This window comes from Chiloscyllium plagiosum, unplaced genomic scaffold (genome assembly GCF_037043375.1).
Source record: "Chiloscyllium plagiosum isolate Xiang-an unplaced genomic scaffold, Cpla_swu_hap1 HiC_scaffold_5, whole genome shotgun sequence".
In the NCBI taxonomy this organism is placed as follows: Eukaryota; Metazoa; Chordata; class Chondrichthyes; order Orectolobiformes; family Hemiscylliidae; genus Chiloscyllium; species Chiloscyllium plagiosum.
Window position 1 is genome coordinate 30,576,033 of NW_028270143.1, and position 23,657 is coordinate 30,599,689.

General features: G+C 41.4%; 2 protein-coding genes across 2 annotated transcripts; both read right to left on the minus strand.

Moving 5' to 3' along the window:
* Nucleotides 1–2,424: 2,424 nt before the first annotated feature.
* On the minus strand, nucleotides 2,425–7,243 carry LOC148149896 (interleukin-6-like). Its single transcript, XM_087986885.1, has 3 exons — nucleotides 7,223–7,243; nucleotides 2,800–2,946; nucleotides 2,425–2,694 (listed from the first exon to the last, which is right to left on the minus strand). Exons 1-3 carry the CDS (start codon nucleotides 7,241–7,243, stop codon nucleotides 2,509–2,511), a joined length of 354 nt encoding a protein of 117 aa, XP_087843011.1. The 3' UTR covers nucleotides 2,425–2,508.
* A 467-nt stretch (nucleotides 7,244–7,710) lies between these two features.
* On the minus strand, nucleotides 7,711–10,794 carry LOC148149897 (interleukin-6-like). The gene is made up of 5 exons (XM_087986829.1): nucleotides 10,745–10,794; nucleotides 10,479–10,645; nucleotides 10,149–10,262; nucleotides 8,422–8,568; nucleotides 7,711–8,320 (listed from the first exon to the last, which is right to left on the minus strand). Exons 1-5 carry the CDS (start codon nucleotides 10,758–10,760, stop codon nucleotides 8,135–8,137), a joined length of 630 nt encoding a protein of 209 aa, XP_087842955.1. The 5' UTR covers nucleotides 10,761–10,794; the 3' UTR covers nucleotides 7,711–8,134.
* Nucleotides 10,795–23,657: the final 12,863 nt, after the last annotated feature.

The window sequence follows — 23,657 nt, forward strand, 5'->3', positions numbered from 1 at the left end:
ACTGACATTTACAACACATGATCTACTGTTTTAAAATATAAACAAAGGAAATAAACACAATATATGCATAAATATTAAATTAACTTCTGAAGTCATTACATAATAAAAACTTTCTCAGAAATATTGTTGGATGAATATTTCACACAGTATAATCATAATATAAATAATAATATTGTGAGATACAGAAATATATTAATAATCCATAAATTATTTGAAGAATATGACAAGGGCACGTTTCGTGTTTTGGGCAGAGAATTTTCGTCATTTCATTTGAAATAGTTGAGAAAATGTCTTTGAAGTTGGATTCTCAAGTGTGATTTGCACACACTTATAACAATTGTATCAAATAAATAATATTTCTTTCTGCAAATTCAGTCTTTATATTGCGTTAAGTATCAAAGCCCAAAAGCTTTAACAATAATATTACAAAGCTGATAATTACCGCTTTAACAAAACATTTAATCAAAAATGCTCTAACAAAATCTAAAAACTAAGTCGGCAAGAAATGTCAATTTTGAACTACGGTAATAGTGCAATGCACTTTTACAACCTATTTAGTTCTTTCACAGAACAACAGTCATCCACTTGGTGGATGTGTTTTTGTATCCTGTATTGAACTATAACGTTCATACGGTGGGGGCTTTGCTGCTTTAGATCACACTCTTGATTGCGTTCTCATAAAGCGGATGGCTCGGGCTGTTCCCTCAATAAATTTAGTGAAGTCCCGAAGGATGACATGCACTGTCACCTGTGTGCTCCAGTCTGAGTTTGACGCCTGGTCTGAGATTGGAACTTCCAGTTCAGCCTGATGCAGATTAGTGATGCCGAACTCAGCCTTTAACTGAAATGAAAGGAAACAGAATAGTTAGTGAGGTGCAATTTCAGTTTTGAGAATATCTACTGACTATCAGAGGTTGCTTTAGTAACTGTCTCTGTTGGCACTGACCTAGTTTATGATCAAATCAGCCAGGTGCTGGGTACTGGATCTCACCCATGTCACTCGGTCATTCGAACTGGAGATGGATGTTTTCACCAATAACAAGAAGGGCTTGTAAGAAGGGCTTGAAGACCAGAGGCAATCGCTTCGAGACAGGTTTGCTGAAGAGAAGGTTTCAGTATATTGAATGTTTTGTAGTTTAATCATCATATTCTCTAACTAGTTATGGTTATGATTAGTATACAAAATATACCCTAAATAGAACGTATATGCATTGTATTATTTTGCCTTCTTAAAAAAACAACTTGGGAAGGTTACATTTTGTTGAGTTATAATATTAAATATCGTTCATCAGCATAGAGTTTATTGGTGCATAACTTCGACGAATATTTTGCAAAAGACATTATATCTCTTTAGTAGGTCAAACATACATATTGAAACTATTCAGGACACATCATGCACTTGCACTTTCAGTATTCAGTGACCTTTACGATGAATGGAGAGTCACTGGTAGTACCCCTGCGATTTGCACACCTGCCTGACTGGTGGATGAGGCGCCCTGCTATTTGCACCAATTAAGAAAGCCAGCTCCTCCCGATCAGCTGGAATGTTTGCAAACAAGACGCTGCAGAGAACTGGCAGCCAATTTGTAACATCAGCCGGACATTCAGGGGGCTGTGACCCTGACCTTTCGAGCAGTACAATATCTGCTCTTACCTCTTTCTTACTTTTCATATAATGTGAAAAACGTTTGTAATCTTCATTTCTAATATTTGATGGCTGCTGGTTTTTTAATCTTCTAATATTCTTTCCAAATTCTAATGTTTATATATTTGCACATGCGCTGTTTGGCACTGGAAAGGATTCTCCAACAAAGTAATTTAAATAAATATTTATTGTTCACTTATTGACCTTCACAATATATGGTCTGAAGATTTGAAACAAACAAGCAAAGTAAATAAATACAATATAATTCATAAATATTAAACTATCTTTTGAAGTCAATGTGTAATAAATATCTTCTCAGACATATTATTGAATAACATTTCATACCATATATTCTTAATATAAATAATAATACTACAAGAAACATAAATATATTAATAATCCATAAATTATATTAATAATATGAAAAGGGTAAATGTTATTGTTTTGGGCAGAGAGGTTTCTTCGTTTTGATTTGTAAAAGTTGAGAAACATTTTCATGAAGATGGATCTTGAAATGTGTTTCCCTCCGCATGTAACAATTTTGGCAAATAAATGATATTTCATTATGCAAATACAGTCATTATATTGGCACGATAAGTATCAAAGCCCAAATGTTTTCATAATAATATTATTACAAAACTAATAATTTTCCCTTTAACAAACCATGTACTCGAAATTGCTATAATAAAATCTAAACACTAAATTTGCAGGAAACGCCAATATTAAATAACGGTAATAGTGCAATGCACTTTTACAACCTATTTCGTTCTTTCACAGAACAACAGTCATCCACTTGGTGGATGTGTTTTTGTATCCTATATTGAACTATAACGTTCATACGGTGGGGGCTTTGCTGCTTTAGATCACACTCTTGATTGCGTTCTCATAAAGCGGATGGCTCGGGCTGTTCCCTCAATAAATTTAGTGAAGTCCCGAAGGATGACATGCACTGTCACCTGTGTGCTCCAGTCTGAGTTTGACGCCTGGTCTGAGATTGGAACCTCCAGTTCAGCCTGATGCAGATTAGTGATGCCGAACTCAGCCTTTAACTAAAATAAAAAGAAACAGAAAAGTTAGTGAGGTGCAATTTCAGTTTTGAGAATATCTACTGACTGTCAGAGGTTGCTTTAGTAACTGTCTCTGTCGACACTGACCTGGTTCATGATCAGATCAGCCAGGTGCTGGGTACTGGATCTCATCCATGTCACTCGGTCATTCGAACTGGAGATGGATGTTTCCACCAATAACAAGAAGGGCTTGTATTTCTGAAGACCAGAGGCAATCGCTTCGAGACAGGTTTGCTGAAGAGAAGGTTTCAGTATATTGAATGTTTTGTACGTTTAATCATTATATTCTCTAACTAGTTATGGTTATTCATCATTTATACAAAAATATACCTTAAATAGTTTATCCAAGTATATGCATTGTATTATTTTGCCTTCTTAAATAAACAACTTGGGAAGGTTACATTTTGTTGAATTATAATATTAAATATCGTTCATCAGTATAGAGTTTATTGGTGCATACCCTTTCCCGTTGTTTTCTGAGATATATATAGAGACAGAGAAAATGAATAAGACATTCGTACAACTATTCAAGACAGATCATTCACTTTCCCATTTAGTATTCGGTGACCGCTACAATGAATGAGAAGTCACCAGGAGTGGAGCTGGGATTCCCACAGGGGCCTGGCTGGGCGATGAGGCGCGTTGCTATTTGCACCAATTGGTAAGACTTGCCCCTCCCTCCCAGCTGGTGTGTTTACAAACAAGAAGCTGTGGAGAACTGGCCCGATATTTGAAGTGTCACTGTTATCTTGAATCTAGAAGCAGGTCCTGTCAGTGCTTAAAAGGGGGATAAACCTGAATCTGATGCTATTGCAGGGGGTCCAGGAGCAAACAGCAGCTGCTCGCCAACAATTGCCAAATGTCAGTTCGCTGACAGGTAGTTTCAATAGCAGTGTTTACGTTAACAAGGTCAGCTCGGAGACAATTCCAATCCCAAATCTGCTGTCTGAAAGTGCCCAGTTTCGATAGTCGGTCGTTCAGTCTAAAACGGTGCAATCTAAAATTGCTCTGCTTTCAGAAGTAAGTTTGGGATGAACTCTTACTGTATGTGTACTCGGAAACGCGGACTATGAAGACCAGAAAGGAGGAACATTTCCTGTGGGTTAGCCTGGCCAGACCCGAAGGGCTTTTGCCCGAAACGTCGATTTTGCCTGTCCTCGGATGCTGCCTGAATTGCTGTGCTCTTCCAACACCACTGATCCAGAATCTGGTTTCCAGCATCTGCAGTCATTGTTTTTACCTTAGGAATGGCAGAGAGACTTGTTATTTTCAAACACAGAGTCGTGGGATCTAACAGTACAGCGGGTGCGGTGTTTCTCAGATGCCACTGGGGCGAGTAAGACTCCCTTCTGCACACAAAAGACGATTCGAAAATATGTCCCATGTGATTTCGAAACTCGGAGCGCACTGAAGGAAGCTTTCCCTTGTGTTTAGTGAGTTGGTAGTTTATCCCACTCTTGGTTAACACCGTGTGAACAATTTCCCCGATTCACTGTTTACTGACCGCTCTGTTGTGCTGTCTGCTCCTGCACTGTTACCGCCTGGTCACCTCCAGGAGGCAGCATTTCATTAGCCCTGAGCAGGAGCTGAGCCCGAGCAAACCTTCAAACCTTTGACAGTTCTCAGGTGATTCGCTGGTTTAGTGGGAGCAGGGTTACAAAGGGAGGATGGGGAGGGTGCAGCCAATTTCTAACATCAGCCGGACATTCAGAGGGCTGGGACCCTGACCTTGTGTTTGGGAAGAGGAGATCTGAGATTGTAACTCGCTCTGGCTCCCCGATTGGCAGCTTTCACATGCAATCGATGGCAAGGCGGGAGAGTGCAGCGACCCGAGCTCCTTCACATCCCTGCAGAGAGCCCCTGACCGACTCGGCCTGCAGGGCAGATGTGCTCGTACTGCCACACTCCCGCTCCTCATTTGTCTTATTATCTGTGTGCGGAATCATTCACAGTTCAAAGGTTTCTACTTTCTTTCAGAGATATTTTTGTACCATCCGAGTTGAGAGAAACACAGTAAATTGGATATACTGTCGCCTGTTAAGACCTTATTCCTTGTGACAAGCTTGAGTTACATGGTTGGGAATACATTCATCTTCTCAGAACGTTTCTGGCTGTCTCTTTCCTTCTAACGTTTGTATGATATCCTCCAACATTTATTCTAAATACACAAGCTTATTGTTCCAATGTCACACCATTCACTTCAATCTTCGTTAACAGGTCTTCCAATATTTTCTTCATAACTATCATTGAATTTCTCTTTTTAGTAATCATTTACGATGCTTTTTCTACATGTCTAGGCGTCAGTTCAGAGAATGATAGATCCCCTACAGTGTGGAAACAGGCCATTCAGCCCAACAAACTCACACTAACTCTCCAAACAGCATCCCATCAAGACTCATTCCCCCTCACTTTGCCCTTTCACTCTTCACATGGCTAACACATCTAATCTGCACATTGTTGAACACTACGGGCAATTTTGCATGTCCAATTCACCTTATTTGCACATCATTTGAATGTGGGAGATAACTGAATCATTGCAAATCATATCCAAATCATTTATATGCATGACAAAATTGAGGACTTTTCAGCTAAAGCTCACACTACACTCTCCTTAATTTGTCATCTTCTCGAATAATAATTGTTTGCAAGCAAATAAATAAAAGTGTCTCTCCGTGAGAGTGATACGATCATATCTCTTGTATCATTTCCTGTGACAAAGTGGAAGAATTCCACTAATTGTGGGTGTAAGTTATTCACTCAATGTTTGGGGAAGTCTTGAAAAAAAATGACATTGAGCCTGGGATTTACAGACTTTGGCAGCATGGAAAGAGGGCCTTTGGCCCATCATGTCCATGCTGATCTTAAAGCACCTAACACTCTATTCCTATTTTCCATCAAGAAGCCATTGTCTGCCGTGTATGGTGTAGTGCTTCCAGTAATCATGTAGATACTTCTTAAGCATTGTGATATTTTCATCGTTGATCATCCTGGAGGCAGTGAATTAGAGACACCCAATACAAAGATCTGTGGGCCTGCACACTAAGGTCCCTCTAGTCCTCTGTACCTCCTTGGGTCCTACCATACATTGTGTATTCTCTTTGCCTTGTCAATCCTCCCAAAATGTATTACCTGACACTTTTCAGTTTTAAGTTGGCAGTTGCTATTTTTCTGCACACTTTTCTTCCTACCAAAGTGCATTACCTCACACTTTCCCACATTTGAAGACAGCAGTATTGGACTGGGGTGTACAAAGTTAAAAATCAGACAATGCCAAGTTATAGTCCAACAGGTTTATTTGGAAGCACTGGCTTGCAGAGCACTGCTCCTCCATCAGGTGGTTGTGCAGAATAAGATTGTAAGACACAGAATTTATTGCAAAAGTTTACAATGTGATGTAACTGAAATTATATATTGAAAAAAGACCTGGATTGTTTGTTAAGTCTCTCATTGTTTAGAATGGCCATGTTGGTTTCAGTTCTTTTTGACATATATTGCAAAACTTCTTTAAAAAGTTACATTCTCAAGTGAACTTTAACAATTGGTGATTTGTCGGCCCAGATAAAGTATTGAAGGTGTTAGCTTCCCCGTGTGAGGCTGTCTATGCCACAATGGTCAGACTGATTCTAATCTAAAAAATGGATTTACAGACTCTTACCTGGATTCATGCTGTTTTGAGTGAAATAAAATGTAATTTTGCAAGTACAAATTGACCCCACAAACATATATGTGAATGTGTGTGTGTGTGTGTGCGTGTGGTGTGGGGTGATGGAGTGGAGTGGGGTTATGAGTGTCTGTGAGAGAGTGTGTGCAGAAATGTATGACTGTGAGTGCAAAGTGGTATATTTCTGTGAGAGGGTGTGTGTGTATGTGTGAGTATATCAGAGAGGGTCTGCGTGATTGTGTGTGTCTGTAGGAGTGTGTGTGTGACTGTAGGAGTGTGTGTATTTGTGTGTGTGTATGTGGGTGTCTGTCTGTGTGGAAAGTGCAATGGGGTCACCTGCAGTGTGACATGAACCAAAGGTCCTGGTTGAGGCCATCTCCATGGGTAGTGAAATTGGCTATCAGCTTCTGCTCAGCCTCTGCTTGTGGATGTAATGCCAATCAAGTGGTCTGTTTTGTCTTGGATGGTTTCAAGCTACTTGACTGTTGCTGGTGCTGCACCCAATCAAGCAAGTGTGGAATATTCTATCATGCTTCTGATTGGTGCCTTGTAGCTGATGAACAGGCTTTTGGAAGTGAGGCGGTTAGTTACTCATTGCAGTATTCCTAGCTACTGAGCTGCACCAGTAGCTATTGTGTTTATGGCATGAGTCCAGTTGAGTTTCAGGTCAATGTTGTTGGTGGTGGGGATTTCATTGATGGCAGCATGATTGAATGTCAAGGGGCAGTGATTAGATTGTCTTGTGTTGGTGATGGTTATAGCTTGGGATTTGTGAAATGGAAATGTTACTTGCTACTTGTCAGCCCAAAGATTCCAGTGTCTTCCAATGTGAAGACTGATGCAAAGTACCGGATTCACTTCCTCCACCATTTCGTTGTTCCCAAGACATACTTCTCCAGTCTCGCTTTCCAGCAGTCCAATGTCTGTTCTTACCTCTTTCTTTTGCAATCTACATTTCTATTATTAGATGGCTGCTGGTTTTTAATGTTCAAATATTCTTTCCAAAATCTAATTTTCACATATTTGCACCTGCGCTGTTTGGCACTGGATAGAATTCTCTAACAAAGTCATTTAAATAAATAAATATTTATTGTCCATTTATTGACGTTCACAATACATGATCTGAAGATTTGAAACAAATAAGCAAAATAAATAAATACAATGTAATTCATAAATATTAAACTATCTTTTGAAGTCAATGTGTAATAAATATCTTCTCAGAAATATTATTGGATGAACATTTCATACAATATATTCATAATATACATAATAATATTATAAGAAACATAAATATATTAGTAATCCATAAATTATATTAATAATATGAAAAGGGGAAATGTTATTGTTTTGGGCAGAGAGGTTTCTTCGTTTTGATTTGTAAAAGTTGAGAAACATTTTCATGAAGATGGAGCCTTAAGTGTGTTTTCCTCCACATGTAACAATTGTATCAAATAAATGATATTTCATTATGCAAATTCAGCCATTATATTGCACGTGAAGTATCAAAGCCCAACCGTTTTCACAATAATATTACAAAACTAATAATTTCCTCTTTAACACACCATGTATTCGAAATTGCTATAATAAAATCTAAACACTAAGTTGACAGGAAATGCCAAATTTAAATAACGGTAAAGTGCAATGCACTTTTACATCCTATTTAGTTCTTTCACAGAACAACAGTCATCCACTTGGTGGATGTGTTTTTGTATCCTATATTGAACTATAACGTTCATACGGTGGGGGCTTTGCTGCTTTAGATCACACTCTTGATTGCGTTCTCATAAAGCGGATGGCTCGGGCTGTTCCCTCAATAAATTTAGTGAAGTCCCGAAGGATGACATGCACTGTCACCTGTGTGCTCCAGTCTGAGTTTGATGCCTGGTCTGAGATTGGAACCTCCAGTTCAGCCTGATGCAGATTAGTGATGCCGAACTCAGCCTTTAACTGAAATGAAAGGAAACAGAATAGTTAGTGAGGTGTAATTTCAGTTTTGAGAATATGTACTGTCAGAGGTTGCTTTAGTAACTGTCTCTGTCGACACTGACCTGGTTCATGATCAGATCAGCCAGGTGCTGGGTAGTGGATCTCATCCATATCACTCGCTCATTCGAACTGGAGATGGATGTTTCCACCAATAACAAGAAGGGCTTGTATTTCTGAAGACCAGAGGCAATCGCTTCGAGACAGGTTTGCTGAAGAGAAGGTTTCGGTATATTGAATGTTTTGTACGTTTAATCGTTATATTCTCAAACTAGTTATGGTTATTCATCACTCATACAAAATATACCTTAATAGTTTATCCAAGTACATGCATTGTATTATTTTGCCTTCTTAAATAAACAACTTGGGAAGGTTACATTTTGTTGAGTTTTAATGTTAAATATCCTTCATCAGTATAGAGTTTATTGGTGCATACCCTTACCCGTTGTTTTCTAAGATATATATAGAGACAGAGAAAATGAATAAGACATTCGTACAACTATTCAAGACAGATCATTCACTTTCCCATTTAGTATTCGGTGACCGTTACAATGAATGGGAAGTCACCAGGAGTGGAGCTGGGATTCCCACAGGGGCCTGGCTGGGCGATGAGGTGCGTTGCTATTTGCACCAATTGGTAAGACTGGCTCCTCCCTCCCAGCTGGAGTGTTTACAAACGAGAAGCTGTGGAGAACTGGCCCGATATTTGAAGGGTCACTGTCATCTTGAATCTAGAAGCAGGTCCTGTCAGTCCTTAAAAGGGGGATAAACCCGAATCTGATGCTATTGCAGGGGGTCCAGGAGCAAACAGCAGCTGCTCACCAACAATTGCCAAATGTCAGTTCGCTGACAGGTAGTTTCAATAGCAGTGTTTATGTTAACAAGGTCAGCTCGGAGACAATTCCAATCCCAATCTGCTGTCTGAAAGAGCCCAGTTTCGATAGTCGGTCGTTCAGTCTAAAACGTTGCAATCTAAAATTGCTCTGCTTTCAGAAGTAAGTTTGGGATGAACTCTTACTGTATGTGTACTTGGAAGCGCGGACTATGAAGACCAGAAAGGAGGAACATTTCCTGTGGCTTAGCCTGGCCAGACCGGCTCGGCAGGAATGGCAGAGAGACTTGTTATTTTCAAACACAGAGTCGTGGGATCTAACAGTACAGCGGGTGCGGTGTTTCTCAGATGCCACTGGGGCGAGTAAGACTCCCTTCTGCACACAAAAGACGATTCGAAAATATGTCCCATGTGATTTCGAAACTCGGGGCGCACTGAAGGAAGCTTTCCCTTGTGTTTAGTGAGTTGGTAGTTTATCCCACTCTTGGTTAACACCGTGTGAACAATTTCCCCGATTCACTGTTTACTGACCGCTCTGTTGTGCTGTCTGCTCCTGCACTGTTACCGCCTGGTCACCTCCAGGAGGCAGCATTTCATTAGCCCTGAGCAGGAGCTGAGCCCGAGCAAACCTTCAAACCTTTGACAGTTCTCAGGTGATTCGCTGGTTTAGTGGGAGCAGGGTTACAAAGGGAGGATGGGGAGGGTGCAGCCAATTTCTAACATCAGCCGGACATTCAGGGGGCTGGGACCCTGACCTTGTGTTTGGGAAGAGGAGATCTGAGATTGTAACTCGCTCTGGCTCCCCGATTGGCAGCTTTCACATGCAATCGATGTCAAGGCGGGAGAGTGCAGCGACCCGAGCTCCTTCACATCCCTGCAGAGAGCCCCTGACCGACTCGGCCTGCAGGGCAGATGTGCTCGTACTGCCACACTCCCGCTCCCACTCTCTCTCTCACTCACCTTGTGGAAATGTATCTTTAAGCATCGGTCCTGAGCTCGGATTTGGGGCAGGTCGAAATCGTAGCTCAGCAGCGAGCTCCAGTCTTGTTCACAGAGCGAGAAAAACTCACACACCTACGAGGGTAATACAAGATCACACAATGAGTGTAAACCATTGCTCCTTTGTGAAGAATTCGAGCTTCGAGTTCCCAATCTCCCTGAGTCTCAACTCCCCCCCAACACCCCCACCCCCTGCTCCGGACACCGAGTCTCCAAGTTTCAGTCCCTGCTCCGCAACCACTAGTTTCCCAAAGCGCAGACCCCGCTCTCTGTCTCCAGCCACTGACTGACCTGAATGTTCCGGAGCTCAGCCGCTGTATTCCGGATTTCCATCGCAAGAGGGACGCAGGTTGAGCAGGTCAGAGCTGCTGAAGGCAAACGCACCTCCCTTCCTGAGAGCTCCGTTACAGGGAAAGCAGCGAGCCCTGCAAACAACACCAGGAAAACTTGGCAGGAATCTGCAGGAAAAGAGACAGAACCTCATGAGAAACGAGCACTCCCCCAAACTCTCTCTGAAAGGAGACGTCAGGAGATAACAGGCTGCAAGGATCACTAACATTGGACAGGTCTCATGTTGAATTGCTCTCCTCCTCACTTTGCATAAAGCTCTGAAATGTTGTAGCTCTCTTTCCAGCCCTTCTCCACTATTTATTACCATTCCCTACCTTTTGGGGAAATCCCACATTTCTAAAAGATCCTGGTGACGTCACCTTTGACTGTTACTTCATGGGGTTGCACTGTGCTGAGTGTAGTTTATCCTGCCAGAGGTTTCACTGTCATAGTGTGTCACCCCGTTTGTCTTACACCACACATCCTCATGTCCGCTCAGCTCCTGTGCAGCCACCCTGTGACGTATATCATCCAGCTACCGACATCTCGAAATACTCCTCTCCCTGCTCTCCGCTTCGCTCTTATTTCTGATTGTTACTTTTTGAGATCTTTTTGTTCTTCATTTGTCTTATTGTCTGTGTACGGAATCATTCACAGTTCAAAGGTTTCTATTTTCTTCCAGAGAGATTTATGTAATATCCAGAGTTTAGAGAAACACAGTAAGTTGGATATACTGTATCTTGTTAAGACTTCTTTCTTTGTGACAAGCCTGAATTACATGGTTGGGAACACATTCATCTTCTCAGAAATACTGTCTCTTTCCTTGTAACTTGCACCGTATCCTCCATCTTTTATTCTAAATACACAAGCTTATTGTTCCAATGTCACATCATTCACTTCAATCTTCATTAAGGGTTATTCTAATGTATTCTTCATAACTGTTATTGCATTTCTCTTTTTAGTTCATACTCGATCCTTATTCTACATGTCTAGGTGTCAGTTCATAGAATGATAGATCCCCTACAGTGTGGAAACAGGCCATTCAGCCCAACAGGCTCACACTGACCCTCTGAAGAGCACCCCATGTAGACTCATCCCCCTAACCTTGCCCTGTTACTCTGCAATCCCTATGGCGAACACACCTGACCTACACATCATTGAACACCATGGGCGATTTAGCGTGGCTAATTCACTGAAACTGCGCATCCTTGGACTGTGGGAGGTATCCAGAGCACCCAATGGAAACCTATGCAGACACAGGGCAAATGTGCAAACTCCACACTGATAGTTGCCCAAGGGTGGAATTGAACCAATGTCCATGGTGCTGTGAGGCAGCAGTGCTAGGACCAGCTGATTTATGATATTTTCCAGAGCTTCTTGTGACTTTGCAAGTTGCGTTGCATCATCAGCATCCCTACAAACTTATGTTCCTGCCTCCAATTTTTACCCCTGGAGTGTTATCTAATTCACTGAATGTTTGTTCTATTTACAGATTGAATAATTTTGGTGAAAGGTCATTACCTGGTTGTACTGTTATCTTCACTTGACATCTTTATTGTCACAGATCAAAAATATATTAAGTTTTGGTGGTAACATGATCAAACATATTTTCATAGCCAATGGAGTATATGCAAGTGTACATTTTTGCAGATTTTTGCTAGGTTAAATATTAAATATTGATGTTGGTTAAGAGATAAGTATAATTCTCGGCTTCAGAGAAAACTCTGCAATTCTTTGAACAGTGACATGGGGTAGTTTACAGATGGTCATTGGAAGGTTTAAACAGGTCTGTGATTGATAATCCCATCTGAAAGTTGGTCCTTCAGACAGTGCAGTGTACTCTTGGCATTTTCGAGCTTGGCAGCCTGGATAGGGCTATGCAGGAAACAGGCCCTTCAGCTGAACCTGTCTATGCTAACCAGGTTTCCTAAACTGAACTTGTCCCAGTTTCCTGCTTTAACCCCAAAACTCTCCAAACCTTTGCTTTCTGTGCATCTGCCCAAAAGTCTTTCAAAGACTGTAATCATACCTGGCTCGACCACTTCCTCTGGCGGCTCGATCATTATATTTTCTATTAGGTTCACTGGAGCAGTTCCTGAATTTGTTAACTCCTTCTTGGAATTTGGCTTTACAAATACAGATTGAGCTGAACTGTCATGCTCAAGTGAACATGGACAATGTCACCAGATTATTCAACTGAAGTTTTAGTTGGTTTTCATCCAACACTTCGGGAAGGGGTCACAGGACAGTGAGCTGAATGAAGATCAGGTCTTAGCTTCTCTTTTGAAGCCTCTGTCATTAAAGTTCAGTGTAAGGACACAGGCTGACACAGAATAAATCTGGCCTTTCAGCTTTTTATGTCTCAACTACACATTATTTGATGAAATTGAACATAAAAAAGGATTTAATGAACACTGGAATTTTCAAGAATGTGAAGAAAACAGAGTGTAACATTATTGTGGGGCCATAGGACTTGACGATGTTACCAAGATGGGGTGAAGTGAGAACGCAGAGGTTTGAAAAATGGCTCAAAATCACATATGACATCTAGTTTTACCACTGAAAAATAAAGATTTAGACTTCCAGATTTCCAAGGGAGAAACCTGTCAAAATGTCCCTCCTGCCACATACTGATAGAGGTAACATGCAATGAGTGCCAACTCTCACATCTGACTAATAAGAAGGTCCACAAGAAACTCGCAGATGTGATGAAGGCAAGCAACATAACACATTCCCTTTCCTTACTCAGTCACTTTATTACCAGCACATTGTCCATGCTCACCACTTTAGAGTCGTAGAGTCATATAAATATACAGCATGGATACAGACCCTTTGGTCCAACTCACCCAAGCTAACCAGGTATCCATTTTCCAGCATTTGCCCCATATCCATCTAAACCCATCCTATTCATGTTCCCATCCAGATGCCTTTTAAATGTTGTAATTGTACCAGTCTCCACCACATCCGCTGGCAGCTCATTCTACGCATTCACCATCCTCTGTGTGAAAACGTTTCCCATTATGTCCCGTTTAAATCTTTACCCTGTCACCTTAAATCTATGCCCTCTAGTTTTGAACTCTCACATACTGAGGAAAAGACCTTGCCTATTTACCCTATTCATGCTCTTCATGATTTTTTTATAAACCTCTATAAGCATACCCCTAAGCTTCCAAAGCTCCAGAGAAAATAGCCCTAGCCTATAGCTCAAATCCTCCAAGCCTGGCAGCATGCTTGTAAATCTTTTCTGAAACCCTTTCAAGTTTCACAACATCCCTCTTAGAGGAGGGAGAGCAGAATTGCTCACAATATTCCAAACGTTGCTGAACCAATGTCGTGTACGGCTGTAACACGACCCCTCACCTATTACATTCAATGTACTGACCAATAAAGGGAAGCATACCAAACACCTTCTTCACTACCCTATCTACTTGCGGTTCAACTTTCAAGGAGCTGTGAACCTGCACTCTGAGGTGTCTTTGCTCATCAACACTCCCCAGGACCTTACCATTAAGTATTTAAGTCCTGTCCTGATTCACCTTTCCAAAATACAGCCCCTCACATTTATTGAAATTAAACTCCAACGCCCACTCCTTGATCCATTGGCCCATCTAATCTAGATCCCATTGCACTCTGAGGTAACCATCTTCGTTGTCCATTACACCTCCAATTTTAGTGTCATCTTCAAATTTACTAACCACACCTCTGATGTTCACATCCAAATCATTTATATATATTAAAAATAGAGGGTTGTTCAGCTAAAACCCACACCACACTCTTATTAAAACAGACATAAGTTAAGGAACTTTCAGCGTGTGTTGTCATCTTCTTTTAATAGTGATTGATGCAAGCAAATAAATAAAACTGTTTCTCCATTAGAATGATCCCATCATACCGCTTGTATTATTTCCTGTAACTAAATAGGAGCATTCAACTAATTGTGACTGTAAGTTATTCTCTTAATGTTTGGGGAAATCTTGAAAAGAAATGACATTGAGCCTCGGATTCACAAATTTGACAGAATAGAAAGTGGACCTTTGGCCCATCATGTCCATGTCGGTTGTAACACACCTATCTACTCTCTTCCCATTTTCTAGCACTAGGCTATTGTATACCTTGTACATTATAGTGCTGCCAGTAATCAGATAAATACTTTTTAAATATTATGTTATTTCCATCCGTGACCATCCTGGATGCAGCGAATTAGAGACACCTAACACAAGGATCTGTGGGCCTGCACACTAAGATCCCTCTAGTCCTCTGTACTTCCTAGAGTCCTACCATGGATTGTGTACTCAGAATCTGCAGTCATTGTTTTTACTCTCTTTGCCTTGTCAATCCTCTCAAAATGCATCAGCTGACACTTTTCAGCATTAAATTCCTGTTGTTATTTTTATGTCCATATTTCTTCCTACCAAAGTGCATGACCTCACACTTTCCCACATTGTATTGCCTCTTCTACTTCTTTCCCCATTCTCCTCGTGTCCAAGCCCTTCTGTGGCCTCCCTGCTACTTCAACACTACCTGTCCTTCCACTTATATTTGTGTCATCTGCAAACTTGGCAACTATTCTCTTTGTTCCATTATTCAGATTGCTGATATATAATATGAACAGTTCTCCGAACAGTGAGCCCAATAGAAGTCCCCATTCCTCAGCTGCCATCCTGTGAAGAAATCCCTTTATGCCTATTGACTGTCTAATGCCAGTCAGGTAATCCTATTTCTATGCCAGTACATTGGCCCTAACACCTTGGGTCCTTATCTTATTTGACAGCTTTGAGTCCGGCAGCTTGTCAAATGCCTTCTGGAAATCCAAATAGGTTGAATCCACCATTTCTCCTTTATCCAACTTGCTCATTATCTTCTTAAAGAATTCTACCAAATTTGTCATGCATAACCTCCCCTTCATGAAAGCTGGATTGACTCAACTCTATTTTACATGCATTTCCAAGAACTCTGCAATCTAATCCCTAATAATGGACTCAAAAATTGTACCAATGGCCTAGGTCAGAGTAATCAGTGAAGGTTTCCTTCTTGTACCTCCCTTCCTTCTTCAACAGAGCTGTTACATTAGCCATTTTCCAGTGTTTTGGGATCCTCCCTGACTCAAGTGGTTCCTCAGAGATTACTATCAATGCCTCTACAATCTCCTCAACTAACTCATTCAGAACCCAAGGTTGTCCATCCAGTCTGGTTGATCAGAAATCATAGCTTTCCCAGTTTCTTCTCTGTAGTAACAGCCACTACTGTCACCTTTGGCTCTTGATACTGTTCAAGTCCAGTTTATTTCAAATCATTAGTGGGATGTGGACATCGCTGTGCTGGCCAGTATTTATTCCCTGACCCTCGATGATCTTGAGAATTTGGTGTTGAACTGCCTTCTTGAACCACTGCAATCCACCTGCTGTCAGTTGACACACAATGTCTTAGGGAGAGTATTCCAGGATGTGAATGCAGTGACAGTGAAAGAATGGTGATATATTTCCAAGTCAGGATGGTGAGTAGTTTGGAGGGGAAGGTGAAGCTGGTGGTGTTCACATGTATCTGCTGCCCTTGTCCGTCTAGGTGGAAGTGGTTGTGTGTTTAGAAGATGCAGTTTGATGATCTCTGTTGAATTTCTGCAGTGTATGGTAGAGATTGCTGTTACTGAGCATTGGTGATGAAGGGAGTGGATACTTGTGGATGTAATGCCAATCAAGCAGGCTGCTTTGTCTTGGATGGTTTCAAGCTTCTTGACTGTTGTTGGAGCTGCACCCAATCAGGCAAGTGTAGAGTACTCTATGATCTCCTGATTTGTGCCTTGAGGCTGATGAACAGACTTCGGGAAGTGGGGAGGTGAGTTACTCATTGCAGTGTTCCTAGCCTCTGACCTGCTCCAGTAGCTACTGATTTTATGTCGTGAGTCCAGATGAGTTTCAGGTCAATGTTGATTCCCATTTTGCTAATAGTGGGGATTTCAGTGATGGTAGCGGGATTGAATGTTACTTGCCCCTTGTCAGCCAAAAGATTCCAATGTCTTCTATCATGAAGACTGATGCAAAAATACCTATTCAGTTCCTCCTCCATTTCTTTGATCCCCATTCGTACCTCTCCAGCCTTGTTTTCCAGCAGTCCAATGTCTGCTCTTACCTCTTTCTTACCTTTTTACATAACATGAAAAACACTTGCAATCTTCTTTTCTATTACCAGCTAGCTTACACTTGTATTTCACCTTGTATCTGGTTTTGTATTGCTTTGTTCTCATGTGCTGGTTTTTAATCTTCTAATGTTTTTAACAAATGCCAATTTTTATATATTTACACATATATCCAGTTTGGCACTGGATACAATTCTCTAACAGTCCTTTTAATAAATACATATTTATTGTTCATTTATTGACATTTACAATACTGAAGTTTTGAAACAAGTAAGCAAAGTCGGTAAATACAATATAGTTCATAAATATTATCTTTTGAAGTTAACATTTAATGAATATGTTCTCAGAAATATTAGTGGATGAATATTTCATACAATACATTCCTAATATAAATAATAATATTATAAGAAACATAAATATATTAATAATCCATAAGTTACACTAAGAATGTGACAAGGGGAAATTTTATTGTTTTGGGCAGAGAGGTTTCGTCACTTGATTTGTAAAAGTTGAGAAACATTTTAATGAAGATGGAGCCTTAAGTGTGATTTGCTCACACATGTAACAATTTTATCAAATAAATGATATTTTATTATGCAAATTGAGTCTTTATATTGCATGTTAAGTATCAAAGCCCAAAAGGTTTCACAATAATATTACAAAGCTGATAATTACCATTTTAATAAACAATGTAATCAAACATGGTATAACAAAATCTAAAAACGAAGTAAACAAGAAACGCCAATTTTAAATTACGGTAATGTGAAGTGCACTTTCGTGGCCCAGTCAGTTCGAGTCATAGAGTCATAGAGATGTACAGCATGAAAACAGACCCTTCGGTCCAACCTGTCCATGCCGACCAGATATCCCAACCCAAACTAGTCCCACCTGCCAGCACCGGCCCCTTTCCCTCCAAACCCTTCCTATTTATATACCCATCCAAATACCTCTTAAATGTTGCAATTGTACCAGCCTCCACCTCTTCCTCCGGCAGCTCATTCCATACACGTACCACCCTCTGCGTGAAAAAGTGGCCCCTTAGGTCTCTTTTATATCTTTCCCCTCTCACCCGAAACCTATGCCCTCTGGTTCTGCACTCCCCGACCCCAGGGAAAATACTTTGTCTATTTATCACATCCATGCCCCTCATAATTTTGTAAACCTCTATAAGTTCTCCCCTCAGCCTCCAACGCTTCAGGGAAAACAGCCCCAGCCTGTTCAACCTCTCCCTGTAGCTCAGATCCTCCAATCCTGGCAACATCCTTGTAAATCTTTTCTAAACCTCTTCAGGTTTCACAACATCTTTCCGATAGGAAGGAGACCAGAATTGCACGCCTAACCAATGTCCTGTACAGCCGCAATGTGACCTCCCGACTCTAGTACTCAAAACTCTGACCAATAAAGGAAAGCATACCAAACACCTTCTTCACTATCCTATCTACCTGCGACTCCACTTTCAAGGAGCTATAAACCTGCACTGCAAGGTCTCTTTGTTCAGCAACACTCCCTAGGACCTTACCATTAAGTGTATAAGTCATGCTACAATTTGCTTTCCAAAAATGCAGTACCTCGCATTTATCTGAATTAAACTTCATCTGCCACTTCTCTGCCCATTGGCCCATCTGGTCCAGACCCTGTTGTAATCTGAGGTAACCCTCTTCACTGTCCACTACACCTCCAATTTTGGTGTCATCTGCAAACTGACTGACTGTATCTCTTATGCTCGCATCCAAATCATTTATGTAAATGACAAAAAATAGAGGGCCCAGCACCGATCCTTGTGGCACTCCACTGGTCACAGGCCTCCAGTCTGAAAAACAACCCTCCACCACCACCCTCAGTCTTCTACATTTGAGCCAGTTCTGTATCGAAATGGCTAGTTCTTCCTGTATTCCATGAGATCGAATCAGTCTCCCATGGGGAACCTTGTCGAACGCCTTACTGAAGTCCATATAGATCACATCTTCTTTGTTACTTCTTCAAAAAACTCAATCAAGTTTGTGAGACATGATTTCCCATGCATGAAGTCATGTTGACTATCCCTAATCAGTCCTTGCCTTTCCAAATACATGTACATCCTGTCCCTCAGGATTCCCTCCAACAACTTGCCCACCACCGAGGTCAGGCTCACTGGTCTATAGTGCCCTGGCTAGTCTTTCCCACCCTTTTACAGAACAACAGTCATCCACTTGGTTTTGTTTGTATCCTATGTTGAATATAACGTTCATACGGTAGGGGTTTTGCTTCTTTATACCACACTCTTGATTGCGTTCTCATAAAGCGGATGGCTCGGGCTGTTCCCTCAATAAATTTAGTGAAGTCCCAAAGGATGACATGCACTGTCACCTGTGTGCTCCAGTCTGAGTTTGACGCCTGGTCTGAGATTGGAACCTCCAGTTCAGCCTGATGCAGATTAGTGATGCCGAACTCAGCCTTTAACTGAAATAAAAGGAAACAGAATAGTGAGGGAGATGGATATTTAGTTTTAAGAATATCTACTGACTGTCAGAGGTTGCTTTAGTAACTGTCTCTGTCGACACTGACTGGTTCATGATCAGATGGGCCAGGTGCTGGGTACTGGATCTCATCCATGTCACTCGGTCATTCGAACTGGAGATTGATGTTTCCACCAATACCAAGAAGGGTTTGTATTTCTGAAATCCAAGGCAATTGCTTCAAGAGAGGTTTACTGATGAGCAGGCTTCGGTATATTGAATGCTTTGTATGTTTAATCATCATATTCTCTAACTAGTTATGGTTATGATTCATTTATCTTAAATAATATGTCCAAATATGTGCATTATATTATCAAATAACTTGAGACAGTTACATTTTGTTGAGTTATGTTATTAAATATGCTTCATCAGCATAGAGTTTAGTGGTGCCCGTTGCTCAGAAAGCAACCCTCGCCCGTTGCTTTCTGAGACGTAATATGGAGTAAATCAATAGTGTTAAAACTATTCAAGACAGATCATTCACTTTCCCATTTAGTATTCAGTGACCGTTACAATGAATGAGAAGTCACCAGGAGTGGAGCTGGGATTCCCACAGGGGCCTGGCTGGTCGGTGAGGCGCGTTGTTATTTGCACCAATTGGTAAGACTTGCTCCTCCCTCCCAGCTGGAGTGTTTACAAACAAGAAGCTGTGGAGAATTGGCCCGATATTTGAAGTGTCACTGTTATCTTGAATCTAGAAGCAGGTCCTGTCAGTCTTTAAAAGGGGGATAAACCCGAATCTGATGCTATTGCAGGGGGTCCAGGAGCAAACAGCAGCTGCTCACCAACAATTGCCAAATGTCAGTTCGCTGACAGGTAGTTTCAATAGCAGTGTTTATGTTAACAAGGTCAGCTCGGAGACAATTCCAATCCCAATCTGCTGTCTGAAAGAGCCCAGTTTCGATAGTCGGTCGTTCTGTCTAAAACGGTGCAATCTAAAATTGCTCTGCTTTCAGAAGTAAGTTTGGGATGAACTCTTACTGTATGTGTACTCGGAAGCGCGGACTATGAAGACCAGAAAGGAGGAACATTTCCTGTGGCTTAGCCTGGCCAGACCGGCTCGGCAGGAATGGCAGAGAGACTTGTTATTTTCAAACACAGAGTCGTGGGATCTGACAGTACAGCGGGTGCGGTGTTTCTCAGATGCCACTGGGGCGAGTAAGACTCCCTTCTGCACACAAAAGACGATACGAAAATATGTCCCATGTGATTTCGAAACTCGGGGCGCACTGAAGGAAGCTTTCCCTTGTGTTTAGTGAGTTGGTAGTTTATCCCACTCTTGGTTAACACCGTGTGAACAATTTCCCCGATTCACTGTTTACTGACCGCTCTGTTGTGCTGTCTGCTCCTGCACTGTTACCGCCTGGTCACCTCCAGGAGGCAGCATTTCATTAGCCCTGAGCAGGAGCTGAGCCCGAGCAAACCTTCAAACCTTTGACAGTTCTCAGGTGATTCGCTGGTTTAGTGGGAGCAGGGTTACAAAGGGAGGATGGGGAGGGTGCAGCCAATTTCTAACATCAGCCGGACATTCAGGGGGCTGTGACCCTGACCTTGCGTTTGGGAAGAGGAGATCTGAGATTGTAACTCGCTCTGGCTCCCCGATTGGCAGCTTTCACATGCAATCGATGGCAAGGATGGGAGAGTGCAGCGACCCGAGCTCCTTCACATCCCTGCAGAGAGCCCCTGACCGACTCGGCCTGCAGGGCAGATGTGCTCGTACTGCCACACTCCCGCTCCTCATTTGTCTTATTATCTGTGTGCGGAATCATTCACAGTTCAAAGGTTTCTGTTTTCTTTCAGAGATATTTTGGTACCATCCGAGTTGAGAGAAACACAGTAAGTTGGATATACTGTCGCCTGTTAAGACCTTATTCCTTGTGACAAGCTTGAGTTACATGGTTGGGAATACATTCATCTTCTCAGAACGTTTCTGGCTGTCTCTTTCCTTCTAACGTTTGTATGATATCCTCCAACATTTATTCTAAATACACAAGCTTATTGTTCCAATGTCACACCATTCACTTCAATCTTCGTTAACAGGTCTTCCAATATTTTCTTCATAACTATCATTGAATTTCTCTTTTTAGTGTTCATTTACGATGCTTTTTCTACATGTCTAGGCGTCAGTTCAGAGAATGATAGATCCCCTACAGTGTGGAAACAGGCCATTCAGCCCAACAAACTCACACTAACTCTCCAAACAGCATCCCATCAAGACTCATTCCCCCTCACTTTGCCCTTTCACTCTTCACATGGCTAACACATCTAATCTGCACATTGTTGTACACTACGGGCAATTTTGCATGTCCAATTCACCTTATCTGCTCATCATTTGAATGTGGGAGATAACTGAATCATTGCAAATCATATCCAAATCATTTATATGCATGACAAAATTGTGGACTTTTCAGCTAAAGCTCACACTACACTCTCCTTAATTTGTCATCTTCTCGAATAATAATTGTTTGCAAGCAAATAAATAAAAGTGTCTCTCCGTGAGAGTGATACCATCATATCTCTTGTATCATTTCCTTTGACAAAGTGGAAGAATTCCACTAATTGTGGGTGTAAGTTATTCACTCAATGTTTGGGGAAGTCTTGAAAAGAAATGACATTGAGCCTGGGATTTACAGACTTTGGCAGTATAGAAAGAGGGCCTTTGGCCCATCATGTTCATGCTGATCTTAAAGCACCTCACACTCTATTCCTATTTTCCATCAAGAAGCCATTGTCTGCCTTGTATGGTGTAGTGCTTCCAGTAATCATGTAGATACTTCTTACGTATTGTGATATTTTCATCGTTGATCATCCTGGAGGCAGTGAATTAGAGACACCCAGCACAAGGATCTGTGGGCCTGCACACTGAGGTCCCTCTAGTCCTCTGTACCTCCTTGGGTCCTACCATACATTGTGTATTCTCTTTGCCTTGTCAATCCTCCCAAAATGTATTACCTGACACTTTTCAGTTTTAAGTTGGCAGTTGCTATTTTTCTGCACACTTTTCTTCCTACCAAAGTGCATTACCTCACACTTTCCCACATTTGAAGACAGCATTTGGACTGGGGTGTACAAAGTTAAAAATCAGACAATGCCAAGTTATAGTCCAACAGGTTTATTTGGAAGCACTGGCTTGCAGAGCACTGCTCCTCCATCAGGTGGTTGTGCAGAATCAGATTGTAAGACACAGAATTTATTGCAAAAGTTTACAATGTGATGTAACTGAAATTATATATTGAAAAAAGACCTGGATTGTTTGTTAAGTCTCTCATTGTTTAGAATGGCCATGTTGGTTTCAGTTCTTTCAGACATATATTGCAAAACTTCTTTAAAAAGTTGCATTCTCAAGTGAACTTTAACAATTGGTGATTTGTCGGCCCAGATAATGTATTGAAGGTGTTAGCTTCCCCGTGTGAGGCTGTCTATGCCACAATGGTCAGACTGATTCTAATCTAAAAAATGGATTTACAGACTCTTACCTGGATTCATGCTGTTTTTGAGTGAAATAAAATGTAATTTTGCAAGTACAAATTGACCCCACAAACATATATGTGAAAATGTGTGTGTGTGCGTGTGGTGTGGGGTGATGGAGTGGAGTGGGATTATGAGTGTCTGTGAGAGAGTGTGTGCATATATGTATGAGTGTGAGTGCAAAGTGGTAAATTTCTGTGAGAGGGTGTGTGTGTATGTGTGAGTATATGAGAGAGGGTCTGCCTGATTGTGTGTGTCTGTAGGAGTGTGTGTGTGACTGTAGGAGTGTGTGTGTATGTGGATGTCTGTCTGTGTGTATAGTGCAATGGGGTCACCTGCAGTGTGACATGAACCAAAGGTCCTGGTTGAGGCCATCTCCATGGGTAGTGAAATTGGCTATCAGCTTCTGCTCGGCCTCTGCTTGTGGATGTAATGCCAATCAAATGGTCTGTTTTGTCTTGGGTGGTTTCAAGCTATTTGACTGTTGCTGGTGCTGCACCCAATCAGGCAAGTGTGGAATATTCTATCATGCTTCTGATTGGTGCCTTGAAGCTGATGAACAGGCTTTGGGAAGTGAGGCGGTGAGTTACTCATTGCAGTATTCCTAGCTACTGAGCTGCACCAGTAGCTATTGTGTTTTGGGCATGAGTCCTGTTGAGTAATGTTGTTGGTGGTGGGGATTTCATTGATGGCAGCATGATTGAATGTCAAGGGGCAGTGATTAGATTGTCTTGTGTTGGTGATGGTTATAGCTTGGGATTTGTGAAATGGAAATGTTACTTGCTGCTTGTCAGCCCAAAGATTCCAGTGTCTTCCAATGTGAAGACTGATGCAAAGAACCGGATTCACTTCCTCCACCATTTCTTGGTTCCCAAGTCATACTTCTCCAGCTCGCTTTCCAGCAGTCCAATATCTGTTCTTACCTCTTTCTTTTGCAATCTACATTTCTATTATTAGATGGCTGCTGGTTTTTAATGTTCAAATATTCTTTCCAAAATCTAATTTTCATATATTTGCACCTGCGCTGTTTGGCACTGGATAGAA